The sequence below is a fragment of the Pipistrellus kuhlii genome, unplaced genomic scaffold (assembly GCF_014108245.1).
Source record: "Pipistrellus kuhlii isolate mPipKuh1 unplaced genomic scaffold, mPipKuh1.p scaffold_m20_p_23, whole genome shotgun sequence".
Taxonomy (NCBI): Eukaryota; Metazoa; Chordata; class Mammalia; order Chiroptera; family Vespertilionidae; genus Pipistrellus; species Pipistrellus kuhlii.
In genome coordinates, this window is record NW_023425522.1 from 11,850,267 (window position 1) to 11,868,802 (window position 18,536).

At 52.7% G+C, this 18,536-nt stretch overlaps 1 protein-coding gene across 1 annotated transcript in view; it reads right to left on the minus strand.

Annotated features, from left to right (window-relative positions):
* The window catches only part of SPNS3 (sphingolipid transporter 3 (putative)), a 45,959-nt gene extending 32,821 nt beyond the window's left edge, over positions 1-13,138 (minus strand). The window contains exons 1-6 of the mRNA XM_036452351.2: positions 12,871-13,138; positions 9,075-9,140; positions 3,262-3,398; positions 2,190-2,341; positions 1,273-1,339; positions 521-663 (exon numbers count right to left, since the gene is read on the minus strand). Of these exons, the coding sequence (XP_036308244.1) occupies positions 521-663; positions 1,273-1,339; positions 2,190-2,341; positions 3,262-3,398; positions 9,075-9,140; positions 12,871-13,078 (773 nt within the window). The 5' untranslated portion in view covers positions 13,079-13,138. The remainder of the gene's footprint in view (positions 1-520; positions 664-1,272; positions 1,340-2,189; positions 2,342-3,261; positions 3,399-9,074; positions 9,141-12,870) is intronic.
* Positions 13,139-18,536: the final 5,398 nt, after the last annotated feature.

The following is an 18,536-nucleotide window of genomic DNA, read 5'->3' on the forward strand; positions in this document are numbered from 1 at the left end:
GTGGCCCACATTTGGGTAAATCATGAGGCCTGAGAGCGCAGTTGCCTCCTGTCTGCCCGCCCCCTTCCTTCCCCCCCCCCCCCCACACCATGCCTGGAATTGAGGCTGGGTGCACTCCCAGGAGGCTCAGAGAGGTAAGTGATTAACTCCCGCCATCCTCCCAGCAGCCCCAGAAGCAGGCGAGGCTGGAGAATTACGCCCATTAAGGAAAGTGAGGCTCCAGGTCTCAGGTCATTTCGGGCTAAGGCAGCGGCAGAGTCCAGGCTGGAGCGCATGCTACCCCCTCCCCTCTCCCTCCTTCCTTCCCTCCCAGCCCATATTCTGTCACGTGGCTGGGGCAGGGGGACCTCCAAGCGAGGGAGGGGCATCTCGGTGGGTGAGTGGGAGCTCAGAGGAGAAAGAAAGGGCTGTGGACTTGGGCAGTCACGCAGGGCTCCCTGGAGGCAGAGACGGGGAGGTCAGGGATTCTGGGGCAGACAGCGGGTTTCCGGGACAAGCAGGAAGGCGCAGGGACACTCACTTTCTCCCCAGGTATCTGACATCCTCACACCAGGTGCTCCTCAGGGCCCCCGCCTCCCTCTGCTTCTCCGCAGCTCCCCGAGGCGGGTCTGGAACCAGCGTGAGCAGCAGGATCAAGGCCACAGCTTCCAGGCAGGGCATGACCTAGGGGCAGGAGGACCGGGGAAGCTCAGTGCCTCATGCCCCTGTGGCCCAGGGACGTTAGGGTGACTGAGCCCTGTGGCCCAGGCTCTTGGGGTGCTCTGCGCCCTGAGGGTGGTGGGAGGAGGGCTCAGTTCCTGGGTGCTGGTTATACGGAGCCTAACAGTGTCCTTGGGGGTAGCGTTGATACCTGTCGGTCCAGTGCAGACCCTGCTCTGGAGCCCAGACTGTTGTGTACTTGCTGCCCCCTCCTCCTCCCTCTGTCACGCCCATCCTGCCCTAGCATCTTTCCATCTTGTCTCCTTAATCTCCTAAGGCAGCACTTCCTCCCTCGTCTTACAAATAGGCAAACTGAGGCTCCTGGGAGCGAGGTGGTTTGCTTCCGGTCACACAGCCAGCAAACTGAGCAGCCAGGATTTGAACCCAGGGCCATGGCTTCCACAGTCCACATTCCATAGGAGGCCCGGCTGTCTGAAGCTGCCGGTACTGATCACCGCCCATGGCGCCGGGTACGGGGCCAAGTGGCAAAGGCCACGGGAGGCTGGAAAGTCCCCTCAGCCCAGGGGGAGAGCGGAGGGGAGAGCTGAGGGGAGAAACGGGAGCTGGACTCACCCGCAGGGCCCAATGCCAGTTCCCCGTCAGCGCCTTCACCGCTGACCCCAGCACGTAGCCCAGACCGCTGCAATGGAAGGGCAAAGGGGATGGGCGGCGAGGGCGCCACGGCCAGCGGAGCCTGGGGCCCCCACCCCGGGGAGCCGGCCCCTGCAGCGATGGCCCTGCCCTGGGGAAGTGAGCCACGTGAGGCCCAGGTGTCCGCTGCCCTCGCTCAGGCCACCGGCGACCTCTGGCCCCTGGCCCACCCATCCCAGCACCACTGTCCTCTGTCTGTCCAGGCGGGGACGCCCCTCCCTCACCCGAGGCCCAGCTCTGCCTGAGTCAGGCGATCTCAGAAAACCTGGGTCAGCCAAAACCGGTCTGGCTCAGTGGATAGAGTGCTGGCCTGTGGACTGAAAGGTCCCGGGTTCGATTCCGGTCAAGGGCATGTGCCTTGGTTGCGGGCACATCCCAAGTAGGGAGTGTGCAAGAGACAACTGATTGATGTTTCTAACTCTCTATCCCTCTCTCTTCCTCTCTGTAAAAAATCAATAAAATATATATTTAAAAAAAAAAAAAAAAAAAGAAAAGAAAACCTGGGTCAGAGCGCTTGGGGCCTCACTGTCAGCCCCATGCTGTCCTGCCCGCTGTGGGGACACTGCCCAGCTCTAGTGCACGTCCCTGCCTCCCCTCAGAGCCCCCCTCTCTGAATAGCCCCCCACCAGGCTGCTCTTGCTCACCCTACAAAGTGCACTAGCATGTGGGAACACCTGTATTCTCTCCAAACCTCCCCACAGCCCCCAGCTTCCTGTCCCCATTCACAGATGGGAGTGGAGGCTCAGAGAGGGAAGGTGGCCCGGTGAGAAAGGCCCCTGCTCTGACTCCCCTGGGCCTCAGTTTACCGCCCCAAGAAGTGGGTCCAGGGGCCTACTGACCTTCCAACAGGAATGAAGATGTAGAAGATAGCCAGGACCCGGGTCCGCTGGTCCCTCACAAACAGGTCGGCCAGGATGGTGGGCGCGAGGGTGGAGTAGCTGGCGGCGCCGATGCCCACCGCTCCCCGGGACAGGAAGAAGAGCCAGGAGTACTGGGCGGGCAGGCAGGAGAACACGGTGCGTTCCAGACACCACCACAGGCAGGGGCCGCGGGGGTTTGTCAGAGGGGCGAGGGCGCTTGGAGACACGTGCTCCCAGGAGAGGAAGAGGGGCTGCAGCTGCAGGAGGCACCGCGCTGTCCTCCCAGCCCAGGTTCCTTCCCCAAGTCACACGGGCGCCCCCTGCTGGCGCCTGCGGCTGCTGCCTGCCCCGATCCCCCAGGAGCCCTAGCTCACCCCAGACTGTACGCTGGTATTACAACACCCCGCCCCCAGCACAGCGGGCAGAAATGAAGCCACAGCAGCAGCGGGAGGTGCAAGAGCGGAAGGCTCCTGTGAAGAAAGCCTAACGGGCCCTAGCTGGTTTGGCTCAGTGAATAGAGCATAGGCCTGTGGACTGAAGGGTCCCAGGTTTGATTCCAGCCAAGGGCACATGCCTGGGTTTTGGGCTCGATCCTCAGTGGGGGGCATGCAGAAGGCAACCAACCAATGATTCCCTCTCATCATTGATGTTTCTATCTCATTCTCCTTCTCCCTTCCTCTCTGAAATCAATAAAAATATATTTTAACAAAAAAGAAAGAAAGAAAGAAAGGAAGGAAGGAAGGAAGGAAGGAAGGAAGGAAGGAAGGAAGGAAGAAAGAAAGAAAGAAAGAAAGAAAGAAAGAAAGAAAGAAAGAAAGAAAGAAAGAAAAGAAAGAAAGAAAGAAAGAAAGAAAGAAAGGAAAGAAAGAAAGAAAGAAAGAAAGAAAGAAAGCCTAACAGGCTCCTCTCTCCACCTGGAAGGAATCCCCAGCCAACCTGGAGCCTGGAACGGAGCCCAAGCAGCCCCACCCAGAGCTGATGGGGCTGGGCCAGGGGGGAAGGGGGGGAGGGACACATTCCCTGGGGTCTGTGCAGGGGAGAGAGCACCTACCTGTGGGGGGATGAAGGAGCCGGAGAGGCCTGCCCCTGACCAGAGGAGGATCCCAAAGCTCAGCGTGGCTTTGCGGCTGTGACGGTCGCCCAGGTAGCCAAACACGGGTGCAGACAGCAGCAGGCAGCCGGTGAAGACTGGAGGGGACAGGCAAGGGGCAGCATGCATCTCCCCACAAAGGTGAGCAGGCAGACGGGCCCAGCAGACCCACAGAAGGGTGCCTTGGCAGCAGGTCAAGGCCCCCAGGAGGAAGAAAGAAGGTGAACCCTCAATCCCCTCCTGGCACATAACCCATTGCCCGAAGTCAGGGGCTGGACCTGACTCCCAGGCTCAAACCCCAGCGTGGCTATTTGCTTGCTGTGTGGCCTTGGGTTACTAACTCCACATCTCTGATCATCACCCAGCACCACCCCACTCTCAGGAGCTCCTCTGAGGCTGTGAGATAGAAATGAACATGGAGCCTGGCATGGAGCTGACAGTGTTGGTGCCCACCAGGGCCCTAGCTTTCCTGCCCTCTGTGAGCCCGATCTGGGACTGCGCCTGCTGGGGGTGAGGGGTAGTAGAGGGGTGCATGCCGGGGGGTGAGGGGTGGCAGAGGGGTGCGTGATGTGCCTGAGCCTTCTTGGAGCAGATGAGCACAGTTTAGAATGAGCACATCGATTCCTGGAGGCTGGGAAGGCCTTGGTTTTCCCAAATACGTAGAGCATTCCCCTGACACGTCAGTTGTGTTTATACTGTTTTTTAAAGTAAACCCTTAAGAACCGGCGGCTGTGTTAATGAATCCGCTTGCTATTCTGTGAAGACAAAGAAACTGCCACGTTTTTGCATGGCTCCGCCACGTGAATAGATACCCTCCGTGGCTCTGTTCCTGAAATAATTCACCTCCACCCTCCTCGGAGGACGTGTCCACTGCCTCTGAGCGCCCCGCAAGTGGTGAGGGGGAGGTCTGGACCCTCCCCACCCAGTCCCACCATCCAAGGGCCTTAGAGTTTGGTGGGCCCCGCCCACTGCCTGAGCCTCTAGTCACAGAGCACAATATGATTGACATTTCCTGAGCCCAACGACTGTCCAGATTCCTCCCGGGCTCAGGTTCCAGCCCCTCCCACTCCAGTATTGGGTTGTGCCACACGCAACTGCAGAAATGAGGCCAGTTTTGACCTACAAACACGAGACTTTAATATGGTTCGACCTTATTTGATGTAATAAATATATTTAATATAATACTCCACCGAGAACGGTCTTTGATGTCAATGGCATTTATAATTTTAATAGCTGCTGCCAAAACAGGCCTCCAAAAAGGCTGTATCGATTTGCACTTGCACAGAACCATATGCCAGCACCCTCGTGACACTTGATAGGATCAATCGTTTTATTTTTGCTCATCTAATGGTTGAGAAACAAATGGTGTCTCGCTGATGTTTTAATCTGTGCGCTGTTCCCAGGGAAGTCAGCATCCTCTGCCGGTTTTCCTACTGGGCTCTTTGTTGTGTGGAAATAATTCCTCCCAGTCCTCCGTATTTGTTTTAAGGATCTAAAATGCAAGATCTGAGACTACATTACCTGGGCTCATCCTGATGCCACCCCTTCCTGGCTGTGTGGCCTTGGACACATCCCTTAACTCTCCCGTTCGCCTCTCAGCCACTCAATGACAGTAAGAGTACTTGCCTCGTAAGATGAAATAAAATAAAGCATATGAAAGGCAGTGGCTGGCTTTATATAAATGCCTAATAAATGTTACCTGTTATTACTTATTGCATGTGTCGTTTCAACCACCATCGTGCAGGACAGTTTAGCTTTGATGTCGTCAAATGTATAATCTTCCTCCAGGGAAGTTGTCTGGTGTCTTGTTAACACCAACCTTTTTTACCCAAAGGATATAGAAATAGTTCCCTAAACCTAATGCTTTTATGAGAGTTGGGCAGGGATGCTTCACCGACAGTAACACCTTAATTCACATGTGTCAAACACAAGGCCCGCGGGCCAAATCCGTCCCGCCAGGCCTTGCAATGTGGCCCGCACCGCGCTGTCATCACTGCACTCCGCTGCGTTTCCATCACAATGACAGTTTATGACTGTTCAGTAAACCATTCGGCCCGCGATTTAGGCTGGATTTTAGATTTTGGCCCCTTCTCTGATTGAGTTCGACACCCCTACCTTAATTAAACCTGCAGGTGCCCTGGGCTGGAGAGACCTGCCCCTCAGGGGAAGGCAGGTACTCCTTTCCCTTCTAGCATCTCCAAGTTCAAATAACTTCTGTGACAAGGTGGGAGTGAGTCACCAAGGACCACCAGGTTAGGAGGACTCTCCAGGCAGCTGCCTGGATTTGAATCCCAGCTCTGGGTGGCCTTCAGCAAGCTCCACAGCCGCTCGGTGCCTCAGGTTCACATTGTAAAATGAGCATCATCATAATACCTGCCTCATGGGATTGTTTTGAAGATTAAATGAGTTAATATTATAGAAGCACTTAGAGTAGTGCCTGGGCCCTAGCCAGTTTGGCTCAGGGGATAGAGCCTTGGCCTGTGGACGGAAGGCTCCCAGGTTCTATTCCAGACAAGGACATGCACCTCGGTTGCAGGTTCTCTGGCTCCTGTCGGGGTGCATGCAAGAAGCAACCAATCTATGTGTCTCCTTCACTTTGATGTTTCTCTCTGTCTCTCCCTCTCCCTTCCACTGTTTCTAAAAATCAATAGATTCGAATCCTCAGGTGAAGATTAACAAAAAAAAATAAAGAAAAGAATAGTGCCTGGCACAGGGTAAAGGCCACACCAATGTTCCTTTTTAATATTATTAATCAACTAGAGGCCCGGTGTATGAAATTCATGCATTGGTGGGGCAGGAGGGGGATCCCTCAACCCAGCCTGCACCCTCTCCAATCTGGGACCCCTCGGGGGATGTCCAACTGCTCATTTAGGCCCGATCCCTCTGGGCCTCTCACAATCCAGGACTGCTGGTTCCCAACCACTTACCTGCCTGCCAGCCTGATCACTCCCTAAACACTCGCCTGCCAGCCTTATTGCCCCTAACTGCCCTCCCCCGATGGCCTGGTCCCCACCAACTACTCTCCCCTGTCAGCCTAGTCACCCCCAACTGCCCTCTCCTGCCAGCTTGGTTGCCCCCAACTGCCCACCCCTACTGGCCTGGTCCCTCACAACTGCCCTCCCTTGCCAGCCTGATGGCCCATAACTGCCCTCCCCTGCAGGCCTGGTTGCCCCAACTGCCCTCCCCTGTTGGCCTGGTCACCCCCAACTACCCCCCCCTGCCGACCTGGTCCCCCACAACTGTTCTCTCTTGCCAGCCTGGTCTCACCTAACTGCCCTCTCCTGCTGGCCTGGTCACCCCTACTGCCCTCCCCTGCTGGCCTAGTCCTCCAACTGCCCTCCCCTGCCAGCCATCTTGTGGCAGCCATCTTGTGTCCATATGGGGGTGGCCATCTTTGACCACATGGGGGCAGCCATCTTGTGTGTTGGAGTGACAGTCAATTTGCATATTGCCTCTTTATTAGATAGGATTAATTCCAGAAGTTTCTCTGTCCAACTGGGGAGCAGGGGGTCTGACCACTGTTTCCCCCTTCCCCCACTCTGACAGTTTGACCAAGCCCTCTCTTAGCAGCTTCCTTCATCCCACAGCCCTGAGGACAGACAGCAGAGTGAGTCTTTGGGCCACTTCATGGTGACTTGGAAAGGTTAAAATACTCACCGGAGGTCCCTGGAGACACACTCGGTCATCAGGCCTCCAGTCCACTGCCCGCTCCATCCATACACCTTCTCGGGCTGTTTCTGCAGAGAGGACCCTGCCCTTCACCCACTCCCAAACGCACACATTCACATGTCCACATCTGCACATGCCCGCCCCTCTCTCTCTCTCTCTCTCTCTCTCTCTCTCTCTCTCTCTCTCTCTCTCTCTCTCTCTCTCTCTCCCCCTCCCTCTTTCTCATTCATACATACACACACGCACACTATTTCCTCCACAGCATCTCGCTTCTCAGGGGCCTTGTAGTAATGATCCTATTCACCACGGTAAGAGCCAGAAAAGGGAAATGTTGACTCATTATCTGTGTAATCTAGAAGTTTGAGGGCACTGAGCTGAGATGATCTCGATTTAGCTACAATTATAGAGGCAGACCAGCCGCAGCTGGCGGCCTGGGACAGGAGAACTGGGAGAGCCGTGGTCTGAAGCAGCGCTCCGCTAACGCTCCTGCTTGGTGCCTCCGGGAGAAGCGTGTAGAATAGGGGTGTCGAACTCAATCAGAGAAGGGGCCAAAATCTAAAATCCAGCCTAAATCTCGGGCCGAATGGTTTACTGAACAGTCATAAACTGTCATTGTGATGGAAACGCAGCGGAGTGCAGTGATGACAGCGCGGTGCGGGCCACATTGCAAGGCCTGGCGGGACGGATTTGGCCCGAGGGCCTTGTGTTTGACACATGTGGTGTAGAATGACGCGCCCTGCACGTGTTTTCCGCTGACATTTAAAACACTTTCCTCGTACGTTTAAGTAGTTGCAAATGATGTGATTTCCAGCGTTGCCGTATTTTTTAAACTATATCTTCACCCAAATCCCCGAGGCTGCGGATCGAATTCATTCGCTTTATGAGAAATGCCTGCCCGAGAGTCTAATGAGCAAAGCCAGACCTGATTTGCCAAACCAACAGGGCAAATCAGGCTAGTTGTCTGTAAGAAAGACGTTAAAATGATGGCTTCATTTTTTTATCGAAATAAATGTGCCCACACCCGTCCCTGGGACAACCTTCTCACTTCTGAATTCTCAATCATAGATAAATAGCCGACTGTCACGCCAGCGAGACAGCGAGATGAGGCCTGGCGTCTGGCCATGGATTTGTGGCCTGGAGACAAATCCCCCGGGGGTTCTACCGGCTGCTCTGCTCCCAGCCCCTCCCCAGCCAAAGCCACGCACCCCAAGGAGGCCCTCTGTCTGACACCCAGGCAGGGCACCATGGTAAGACTCAGAATGGGGAGAGGGGTCCTTTCCTGCTGAAAGGTGGGTGGGTGATGGTTAACGCGGAGGGGAGAGGGGAGAGTGGAGAGCCAGGCAGGTCCTCTGTAGAAGGACCTGTTGATGGATTTTCTCAAGGCACTGCTCCGGAAAATCTTTATGTCTCCCCGCACCCCAGTTTGAGAGCCCTATTCTAAAATGCGGATATGGTGGACTGTTAGGAGGAGGAACCACGCATGTGCTGGTTACTGGCCGGGTGTATTCACACATGTGTGTCCTATGTCATGACAGAGTGTGTACACATTTGGGGGGTGCATGTGCAGGCACACATGACCCCAACTGCCCCTCCTTGGAATGGGACACGTGGCTGCTCCCTGATGCTGGACTGCAGGCGCCTGTGGGCCCAGATCCTCTCTGAGGCCGTGTGTGGGGGTGGGGGTCTTTGTCTGTCTGTCTGTCTGTCTGTGTGTCCTGGTGACCAGTTTTTCAGGTCCATGAGAGGAAAGCCGGCATCAGGAGTTCTCAGCCCCTGCCAGGCTCCGGTACCCGCTGAGCTGAACCAACATGAAAGGTGAGTGACCAACTCCACAGCCACGATCAGGAGCTCGGAGCCCTTTCCAGCCCCACGCCCTGCTCTCGGCAGCACCGCACTCAGACCCGAGGGCTGGCTGCTCCAGCACGAGTCTCAGCCCGCGCCATCGCCTCTGCTACCGGGCTGTCCCTCTCACCCGCCGCCGTCCGCGGTGTCCTCCTCTGTTCCCTGAAATCCCTCATATTGCTGGGCACAGAGCAGGACCTGCCAGAGGACCCAGCCCGGCCCCGGGCCCCGGCCACAGCCCCGGGCCAGGACTCCCTCCTTACCCGTCTGCAGCAAACCAGCACTGCTGTCACTGATGCCGAAAAACTTCTGTACATCCAGCAGCACTCCTGCGGACAGACGGACAGCGTCAGGAAATGGGAAGCAGCCCACGGGCCTCTCCAGGCAACTGCCCCGCATTGGGAGAGGGCCACAGCTGAAAGGCAGCCCAGGGTGTGCCCAGGCCACTGTTCTATCCCCCCCTCCTATACATAATACCACCACACACACACGCATGTGCACACACACACATGCACGTCAAACACATGCAGAAACAGTATCCCAAAGGCCCCGACTTATGCAGACACATTCACACACAGCACGCACTCCCAGGCACGGGCACATAGTCACACAGACACACAGACATGCAGGTCCGCATACATACAAACAGGAATGCCCAGAGAAATATACTCAGAGAGACGCAGATCCACACTCACAGAGGAGCCTGTGCTCACAGACACACACACACATACACACTGAGATGTACATAAAGACACCCCCACAGGCCTGCAAGCGTGTGCACATGTGTAGGGCTGCCATTCACATCACAGTCAGAGGGGCTGCGGCTGCCCAGTGCACAGCCACCCATTGGGCCTCAGTGTAACGGAAGTCCCTGGGATTGCGCATAGCAGCCCCGCTCACGGGCAAACCCCAGACATTCACAGACATCCATCTGCATCCAAAGACACATGTGCCGTGGCCTGTATATGCTCATATTCTTCCAGAGGCGTGAGCACACAGGCATGAGAATGCACGGGAACACTTCAGAGGTAGATCCGACTTTGACCCCAACTCCCTGAGGGCGGCAGGCTCCTGCTCCGCACTAGCCAGGTCTCTCCAGCCCCTCTGAGACCTTGCTAGGCCGTGGGCGGTGCGGTGGGCCCTCAGCCTACTGCAGAGATAGGAATCGGGCCCCTGACACCAGGCTCTGTTCCCTGACATCCCTCAGCTCTTTGGTGTATTTTAGGATTTCGGGGCCCTAGGACCCAAGTATCTGAGCGGTGGGGCTCTGGCCCTGCCTTGATGAGGAACAATCATTACTTTCACTGGATGATGAGATGCATGAGGGTCATACCCTGAGCTGGAAACTTGCAGCATTTTGCCAAGAAGCAGGGACTAGGAGCTCCAGTGGCGCAATCGGTCAGCACACGGCACTTATAAGAAGTGGGGACTATCTTTGTCCCCCCAACAGAGTCGAGGAGACAGAGGCTCCAGCCAGCCATGCTTGCACAGCCTGAAACGGGAGAGCTGGGACCAGAATGCCAGCCAGAGGCAGTCTGCCTTCCTACCCAGAGTCACAGAAGGGGGAAGAAACCCCCAATGGGCCCTGCAGAAATGCCCACAGGATGGGGGGAAGAGAAGAAGGCCCCCCATCCACACCTCCGAGACCTGTCAGCAGGCGAAGAAAGAGCAAAAGATCAGAGAAGTGAAGTAAGATTTATGTTCAGACTTTTACATCGGGCCCAATTGTCACAGCATCTAGGCGTACCGACCTAGATGCCTTTTCCTTCCCTTTTAATGTTTTTTTTTAAATATATTTTATTGATCTTTTACAGAGAGGAAGGGAGAGAGATAGAGAGCTAGAAAAGTCAATGAGAGAGAAACATCGACCAGCTGCCTCCTGCACACCCCCCACTGGGGATGTGCCCACAACCAACGCACATGCCCTTGACTGGAATCGAACCTGGGACCTTTCAGTCCGCAGACCGACACTCTACCACTGAGCCAAACCGGTTTCGGCCCCTTTTAATGTTTTTAACTACACGAATAAGACAGAATCATTGGAAAGAATAAATAGGTAAGCAGGTAAGAAAAGGCAATGGCTAAATAAAAAGCCTCTCTGACCACACTCATCTCCCGTGTTTGGGGACGAGGTCCCATCCCGGGTTTGGTCGGACCCTGGGCTCCTCCCAGCCCCGTGGTGCTCTGGGGCTTGGGCGCAGCCTCATTGTTTACGTTAAGCGTCACTCTGGCCTCCCACAGGGCTGCTTCCCACACTTGCTGCCCTCAGCGGGCGCCATGCTGGGTTTCACTTCTCCAGGCCCCCTACTTCCCAGTAACGCTCCGTGGGCCTCGCCTCTCAAGCAGAGGAAGTCCCAGCAGGGAAGGGCCTGGGGCAGGCGGAACTCAGGTCTGACCCAGCCAAAGGCATCTGGACACGTGAGAGCAGGGACCCCTGTCCGTGGGGCTCCGAGAGCTCTGCACCCATGACGGCCCTGCGGTCATCGTGTCCTGCCCGGCCCTCCCTCCTCACGCCCTGGGCCCACCCTCCAGCTCAGGCCTCTTCAGCTTTGGCCTCACCCTCTGAAGTTGCCCCTGAACTGGCTTCCCTGCTTCACTTTGCTTCCATCGGGGGCTCAAATCTGATTGTGCTCACCCCACGTAAAGACATTTCCCACGGCTCCCCACTGCTTCAGCAGAAAGTCCGGGCTCCTGGCTTTGGCGCCGATAAAGTCCATGACCTAGCCCCAAGCCCCCTTTTAGAACAAGTTCCTGCTTTCTCCCCCGCACCGCACGTGATCAGAGCATCACTTATGCCCCAGGTGCCCCGGCTCATCCTGACGGTCTCTCTGAATGCCCTTGCCTCATCCCATTCCCAGCCTGGCCAACTTTCTGAGTCTTCAAGGCCCAAACAATTGCTCCCTCTCCTGTGGATTCTACCAGAACCCTCAGTTGTTGGTCCTGGGGCCGCCCCACTGATGCTCACCCCACTCTGCCTGCATTAGAGCTGCTTGCACATGTGACCCTCTGTGACCCTCTGAGTTCATCACAGACAGACCCTGGATCTGGGGCTTTCTGCAGCCCCCGAGTCCAGTTCATTCCACAGCCTCTCTCTGATGTGCCCCGCTGGTAACTGACCACCCAGTATCCTGGCATCAGGGATCCCAACCCCTCCAGATGCCACCTCTGAGCTCACAGGCTAGGTGGCACCTTCCTCATCTGGCTGCATCTCTCTACCTGGCAGGAGTCTTGATAGTAAGCTTCTCCCTCTGCCCTATGAGATGGTCATTCTTTTTATTTTTATTTTTTTTTAAATATATTCTTAATTGAATTCAGAGAAGAAGGGAGAGGGGGATAGAAACATCAAGGATAGAGAAACATCAAGAATAGAGAGAATCGTTGAATGTCTGCCTCTTGCATGTTCTCCCCTGGGGACCAAGCCCACAGCCCAAGCATGTGCCCTTGACTGGATTCGAACCTGGGACCCTTCAGTCCACAGGCTGACCCTCTATCCACTGAGCCAAACCGGTTTCTACTAGAGATGGTCATTTCTGAGTTCAGTAACTACGAAGTTGGCCTCCCCTTCCCTGGGTTCCCAAACTCCACCCAGAGGGTCCTGCTCATAGTTGGTGCTTAGTCCATTTTGAATGAATCAGGGATAGAGAAAAGAAGGTTGAATTTTGAATGAATGAATGAATGAATGAATGGGGAAATGACAGACAGAGGAGGCTGACCCCTGGGGCCTAGAGGAAGGAAGGCAGATGTACAAGGTTTGCACGGAGCCCGCTGTCCCACAAATACCCAGCAAGCGTAGGGACCAGGCCAGACTGCCCATCCTCCCCAACCTCACCCCACCATTCCACCCAGAACCTTCTGGCCTTTGCCTGAAGGCCCAGGCCTGCTGTCCTCACTCACCCACCCACCCATGTGCACACTCTCAGTTTGGGGCTGGACTGGGAAGCTAGGTTGGCATGTCCGGGGGTGAAGACAGCGGGGATATGACGCGTCACAGGAAGAAAGCTTGCAGGACAGCCAGTGGGCAGCTGGGCAGGGCTGCCCGGGAAGCCTGTCCCTCCTCACCTGCGATGACGAACCAGTTCATGTAGTTGAGGAGGTTGATGTAGCAGAGCACCGCGGCAGCCACATACGCTCTCCAGCGGGGCAGGCTCCAGGGGGCAGGCGTGGCGGGAGGAGGACACTGACCTGAGCCAGAGGCCCCTGAGTGCCCGCCTGACCCCGGGGACCTCTCAGGCCCCTCTGGCCCCGGCTCCTGGAGCTCCGCAGACATGCCCCACAACCTTGCTGGCCTGCAGCTCCTGTCCTAGGAGGCATACAGCTCTGCACCGAGTCACTTCCTGTGGGTTCCAGCCGCCCAACCTCAAAGCAGCTGCCCTAACTGCTTGAGCATCTTATCACAGGTTCCTGCTGAGCCCACCACAGCCTCGGTGGTGAGATTTCACCATCCCCTGCCCCAGAGGCTGCTAGAGGGGAAGGGGGCTCCTGGGCAACTGAATGCCATGGCCATGGCCCTGCTGATGTTGTAGTCTGCGGGCGTTGATCTAGTCTGCGGCTGTGGTGGCTGCCCTGACTCTCGTGAAGAAGAGAAGCCTCACGGGACAGGAAACAAGATGAAACTCCTAGATGTGGGAGGATCTGGCTGCCCACACGAGAGATGTGAACCAGGGACTTGCATCCGGATCAAATCAGCCCAGAGAGCAGCATTGGGCAGCACCTACTCCTGAGTGATGCCCCCCTGGAGAGACAAGGATGCAGATGGGCTGGCTGCAGGAAGACAACCTGTGGGCAAAACTCACCAATGGATAAAAAATCTAGGGGGCCCTAACCTGTTTGGCTCAGTGAGTGGAGCATCAGCCTGCGGACTGAAGGGTCCCAGGTTCGATTCCAGTCAAGGGCTGTACTTGGTTGCAGGCACATTCTCAGTGGGAGGTGTGCAGGAGGCAGCTATTTGATGTTTCTCTCTCATCAATGTTTCTAACTCTCTCTTCCTTTCTCTCTGTAAAAAAATCAATAAAATACATTTTTAAAAATCTAGGGGGAAATACTTTTAAACAATTTTTTTAATTTTTCATTTACACTTAATATTCAATATTTGTTTCAAATGTACAACCCAGTAATTAGACATTTAGATAACTTACAAAATGATCACCCCAATAAATCTAGTACCCATCTGACACCATACATACTTATTATAATACAATACTAGAGGCCCAGTGTATGAAATTTTTGCACGGGTAGGTCCCTATTGGCTGCTGGCTGCAGGCCGGGGCCTCCCTTCTCAAGGTTGGCTGACCAGCCCCACCCCCTGGTCGAACTCAGGTTGAACTCCTGGTAGAGGGGACAATTTGCATATTAGGCTTTTATTATACAGGATTATTGACTATTTTCCCTATACTGAACTTTCCATCCCCATGACTGTTTTGTAATTACTAATTTGTACTTCTTAATCCCTCCCCCTCTTTCACATATCCTCCCTCTGCCCTTCCCATCTGGCAACCAATGAGTTTGTTTCTGTTTTGTGTTCATTTATTTTGTTTCTTAGATTCCACATTAAGTGAAATTACTTGGCATTTGTCTTTCTCTGTCTGACTTATTTCACTCAGCACACTACCCTCGAGGTTCAACTTGCAGACGGTAAGATTTTGTTCTTTTTTATGGCTGAGTCATATTCCATCATATATCTGCACCACTTCTTGTGCAGGGTCATTCTATATCTCTTGTTATAGCCTTTATTTTAAAATCTACTTTGTCTGGTATAAGTATTCCCTGGCTTTGTTTATTTGTTTATTTGTGCCCTTTTTCATGAAATATCTTTTTCCATCCCTTTACTTTTAGTCTGGGTGTGTGTCTTTCCATCTGAAGTCTCTTATCGAGAGCATATATAATAGTCTTGTTTCATTTCCCATTCAGCCATCCTATGTCTTTTGATTGAAGCTTTTAATTCATTTGTATTTAAAATAATTGTTGCCCTAACCAGTTTGGCTCAATGGATAGAGCATCAGCTTGCAGATTCAACAGTCCCAAGTTTGATTCCGGTCAAGGACATGTACCTTGGTTGCGGGCACATGCCCAGTAGGGAGTGTGCAGGAGGCAACTGATCAATGTTTCTCTCTCATCTATGTTTCTAACTCTCTATCCATCTCCCTTCCTCTCTGTAAAATATCAACTAAATACATTTTTAATAAGTAATTGTTGATAGATACATAGTTGTTGCCAATTTATTATTCATATTTTTTCTTTTTTTTTCTTCTCTATCCTAAAGAAATATGTAACTTTTTTAAAAAAAAATTTTGTGATACTGGTTTGGTGGTGAAGAACTTTTAGCTTTTTCTTTTTTGGGAAGCTTTTTATTTGTCCTTTGATTCTAAATGATAGCCTTCATGGGTAAAGTAATCTTGGTTGTAAGTCATTGTTTTCTTTCCCATAATCAAAACTTTATTGAAAAACTAACACCAAAATAGGACATCACTGTTGTATAGTACATACAAAATTAAATGAAATTACATTATCTTGGTAGAGTAGCTAGAGTTACTGAACTGCTAAGGCTTTCAGTGATGGAACACCAATGCAAGACGTTGTGTGGATCAAAAACTATGTACATCTACACAATGGAATACTCTGCTGCCATAAAAAAGAAGGAATTCTTACCATTTGCAGCAACCTGGATGGAATTGGAGAAAATCATGCTGAGTGAAATAAGACAGTCAATGAAAGAAAAACACCACATAAACTCACTCATTTATGGATAATAAAGAACATTATAAACTGATGAACAAAAAGATAGATACAGAGACAGTAAAGCAACAAACAGACTGTCAAATTACAGTGGGGAGGATAGGGAAATATGGGGGAGATAAGAGATCAACCGAAGGACTTGTATGCATGCATATAAGCAAAACCAATGGACCAAAAACTCTGGGGGGAGGGCATGTATGGGAGTGGGGGAGGGCAATGGAAAGATATGTACACATATAATACATTAATAAAAAAATGAAATAATAAAGCATAAAAGAAAAAAGAAAGAAAAAAAGACGTTGTGTGTGCCGAAACCAGTTTGACTCAGTGGATAGAGCATCGGACTACGAACTGAAAGGTCCCAGGTTCGATTCCGATCAAGGGCATGTACCTTGGTTGCAGGCACATCCCCAGTTGGGGGTGTGCAAGAGGCAGCTGGTCGATGTTTCTCTCTCATCGACGTTTCTAACTCTCTATCCCTCTCAATTCCTCTCTGTGTAAAATCAATAAAAGAACATTTAAAAAAAAAAAAAGACATTGTGTGGATCATTAGTGTAGGTTTCTTCAATGAGCACCCTTCCGTGAGTCTAGCCTTTCTTCCTGGCAGGTGACATAACACTGTTGAACAACCTACATAAAGAGCCACCATCTTGCCCTAACCGGTTTGGCTCAGTGGATAGAGCGTTGGCCTGTGGACTCAAGGGTCCCAGGTTCGATTCCGGTCCACGGCATGTATCTTGGTTGTGGGCACATCCCCAATGGGGGGTGTGCAGGAGGCAGCTGATCGATGTTTCTCTCTCATCGATGTTTCTAGTTCTCTGTCCCTCTCCCTTCCTCTCTGTAAAAAAAAAAAACCAACAATAAAATATATTTTTTAAAAGAAAAAAAAAAGAACCACCATCTGAGCATGGCTGAAAACCATGATGATGTTGTAGCAACTCTTGGCTTGCTCTTGGCATGTCACTGGAAGGGATGTGATCCACTAGCCAAGACTATAGGGCTGATCCCACGGAGTAGGATTTGCCTTAGCAGAATTCTGGTGCCTGCTGAGCCTGCCTTTGGATGTGTCATTTGGAGGTGGTTGGGTGATGCTCTCATGTGGTCTAAAGCTGGCCACCAGGTGTACTGGAGCCTCTGGGGGGTTGCAGGCCAAAGTCAGCTGCTGCTTGTACCATGCATAGGGCCACCTGGTATGAGTTGCAAAGGGATCTGCAGATGGTTGTCACTCGTGCTGGGAAAGGCCAAGCTGTGACCTGAGGCCAGCTGCCACTCGTGCTGGCTTAGAGTTGTTTAGCAAGAATACAGAGCACACAGAGGTCAGATGCTACTGGTTAGGGGTTTGTAAACCTTTGCGAGATTTTAGGAAAGTCCAAAACATGTGTCAAGATAGACTGTTAGTATGGAAAAGCCACTGGAAAGCTTAGGTGGGCCACAGGTTGAGTGGGCAGGGTCTCATGGAATCACCAGGGCTGGGTAAATAGTGTTAGCCAGATTGATGGATTTGGCACCCACCATGGCACCCACTCAGATATGGCACCCACCGCCAGCTCTGTGGGGGAAGGGCTCAGCAAAGAAACAATGGCTTCTGCCAGCATCTCTGTCAGGGAGAAAGCTGCCCTTCCAGCCCTTGCTGCAAAGCCAGACAATTCAGTTACTCCCCTTATGTTCCTGGCAGCTTTTGAGCTGCTGTGCCAGTGCTAGAGTTCAGAGTGAGTCTGTGCATGGGCCCTTTAAGAGAAATGCCTGGGCCCTTGCTGGTTTGGCTCAGCGGATAGAGTGTTGGCCTGTGGACTGAAAGGTCCTAGGTTTGATTCCTGTCAATGGCACATGCCCGGGGAAGTGGGCTTGATCCCCAGTAGGGGGTATGTGCAGGAGGCAGCCAATCCATAATTCTCTCTCATCATTGATGTTTCTGCCTCTCTCTCCCTCTCCTTTCCTCTTTGAAATCAATAAAAAATATATATTTTAAAACAAAACAAATACAAGAAAAACTTAGGAGTTGTTCCATCATAAGAGTGACTGAGCCACCACACTCCGAGGAAACGAAGTGTAATTCGAGCCTTGTTGTTGGAAGGTTTTTTATACAAGATCCTGGGGTGGGTTACTGAGGAGGAAAGGAAACATTGAGGTTCTGGATGCATCAGGAGGCCTCAGATGCCAGAAACTGTTCTAACCCAGGGCCCCTGAAGCGAGGAGGCGCCCTAGCTTGTGGAAAGTGGAAAGGAAGGAGCACTGCTGAACACGGGGAGTTGCAAGCGTGGGATCTCAAGGCCAGAGGGACTGACTGGGTACCAGAGTTTACAGCACTTTTTTCAAAAAAAGACACATCCTTCACCAGCAAGTCCTGTGGACTAGGCTTCAATAGCGACACCATGTGGTCATAAGAAGGAACTGCAGTCATGAACCATTCCAGGCGTGGTATCAGCCCTCCAAGTTCCAGGATAATTCAGGGTGGTCTCAAGATACTGGATTCCTGGCTAAGAAGACACGTGCAGGCATGAGCGGTTAATTGGGGGAATAAGACCATATTGCATACCACGTTGTGGAAAAGACCATATGACCATACAGGGTGGGGCAAAAGTAAGCTTACAGTTGTTCGTATGGAAAATAATACAATAATCCTATATAATAAAGAGCCAATATGCAAATGGTCATCACACCCAAGTCCCCTGCCTCGGCGCCAGGTGGGGGACCTGAGGCCACGCCCCCTACCCCAGCACTGGGTGCTAGGGGACTGGAAGTGGCGCCCCCCTATCCTGTGGGGCTTGATGGGGGTAGGGCTGGCCGGGTCTGATTTCAAGACACATGTGGGGACTTGACTCTGGATCCCAGCAGTGCACCCCAGACTCTGACAAGAGGGAGATTTTCATATACATTTTACTAATTTTCTTTCCTCTCTGACACTTCTATTATAGAGAAAGGGCAAAGAGCAACATTAAAATATTGCCTCTAGCCGAGACCGGTTTGGCTCAATGGATAGAGTGTCGGCTTGG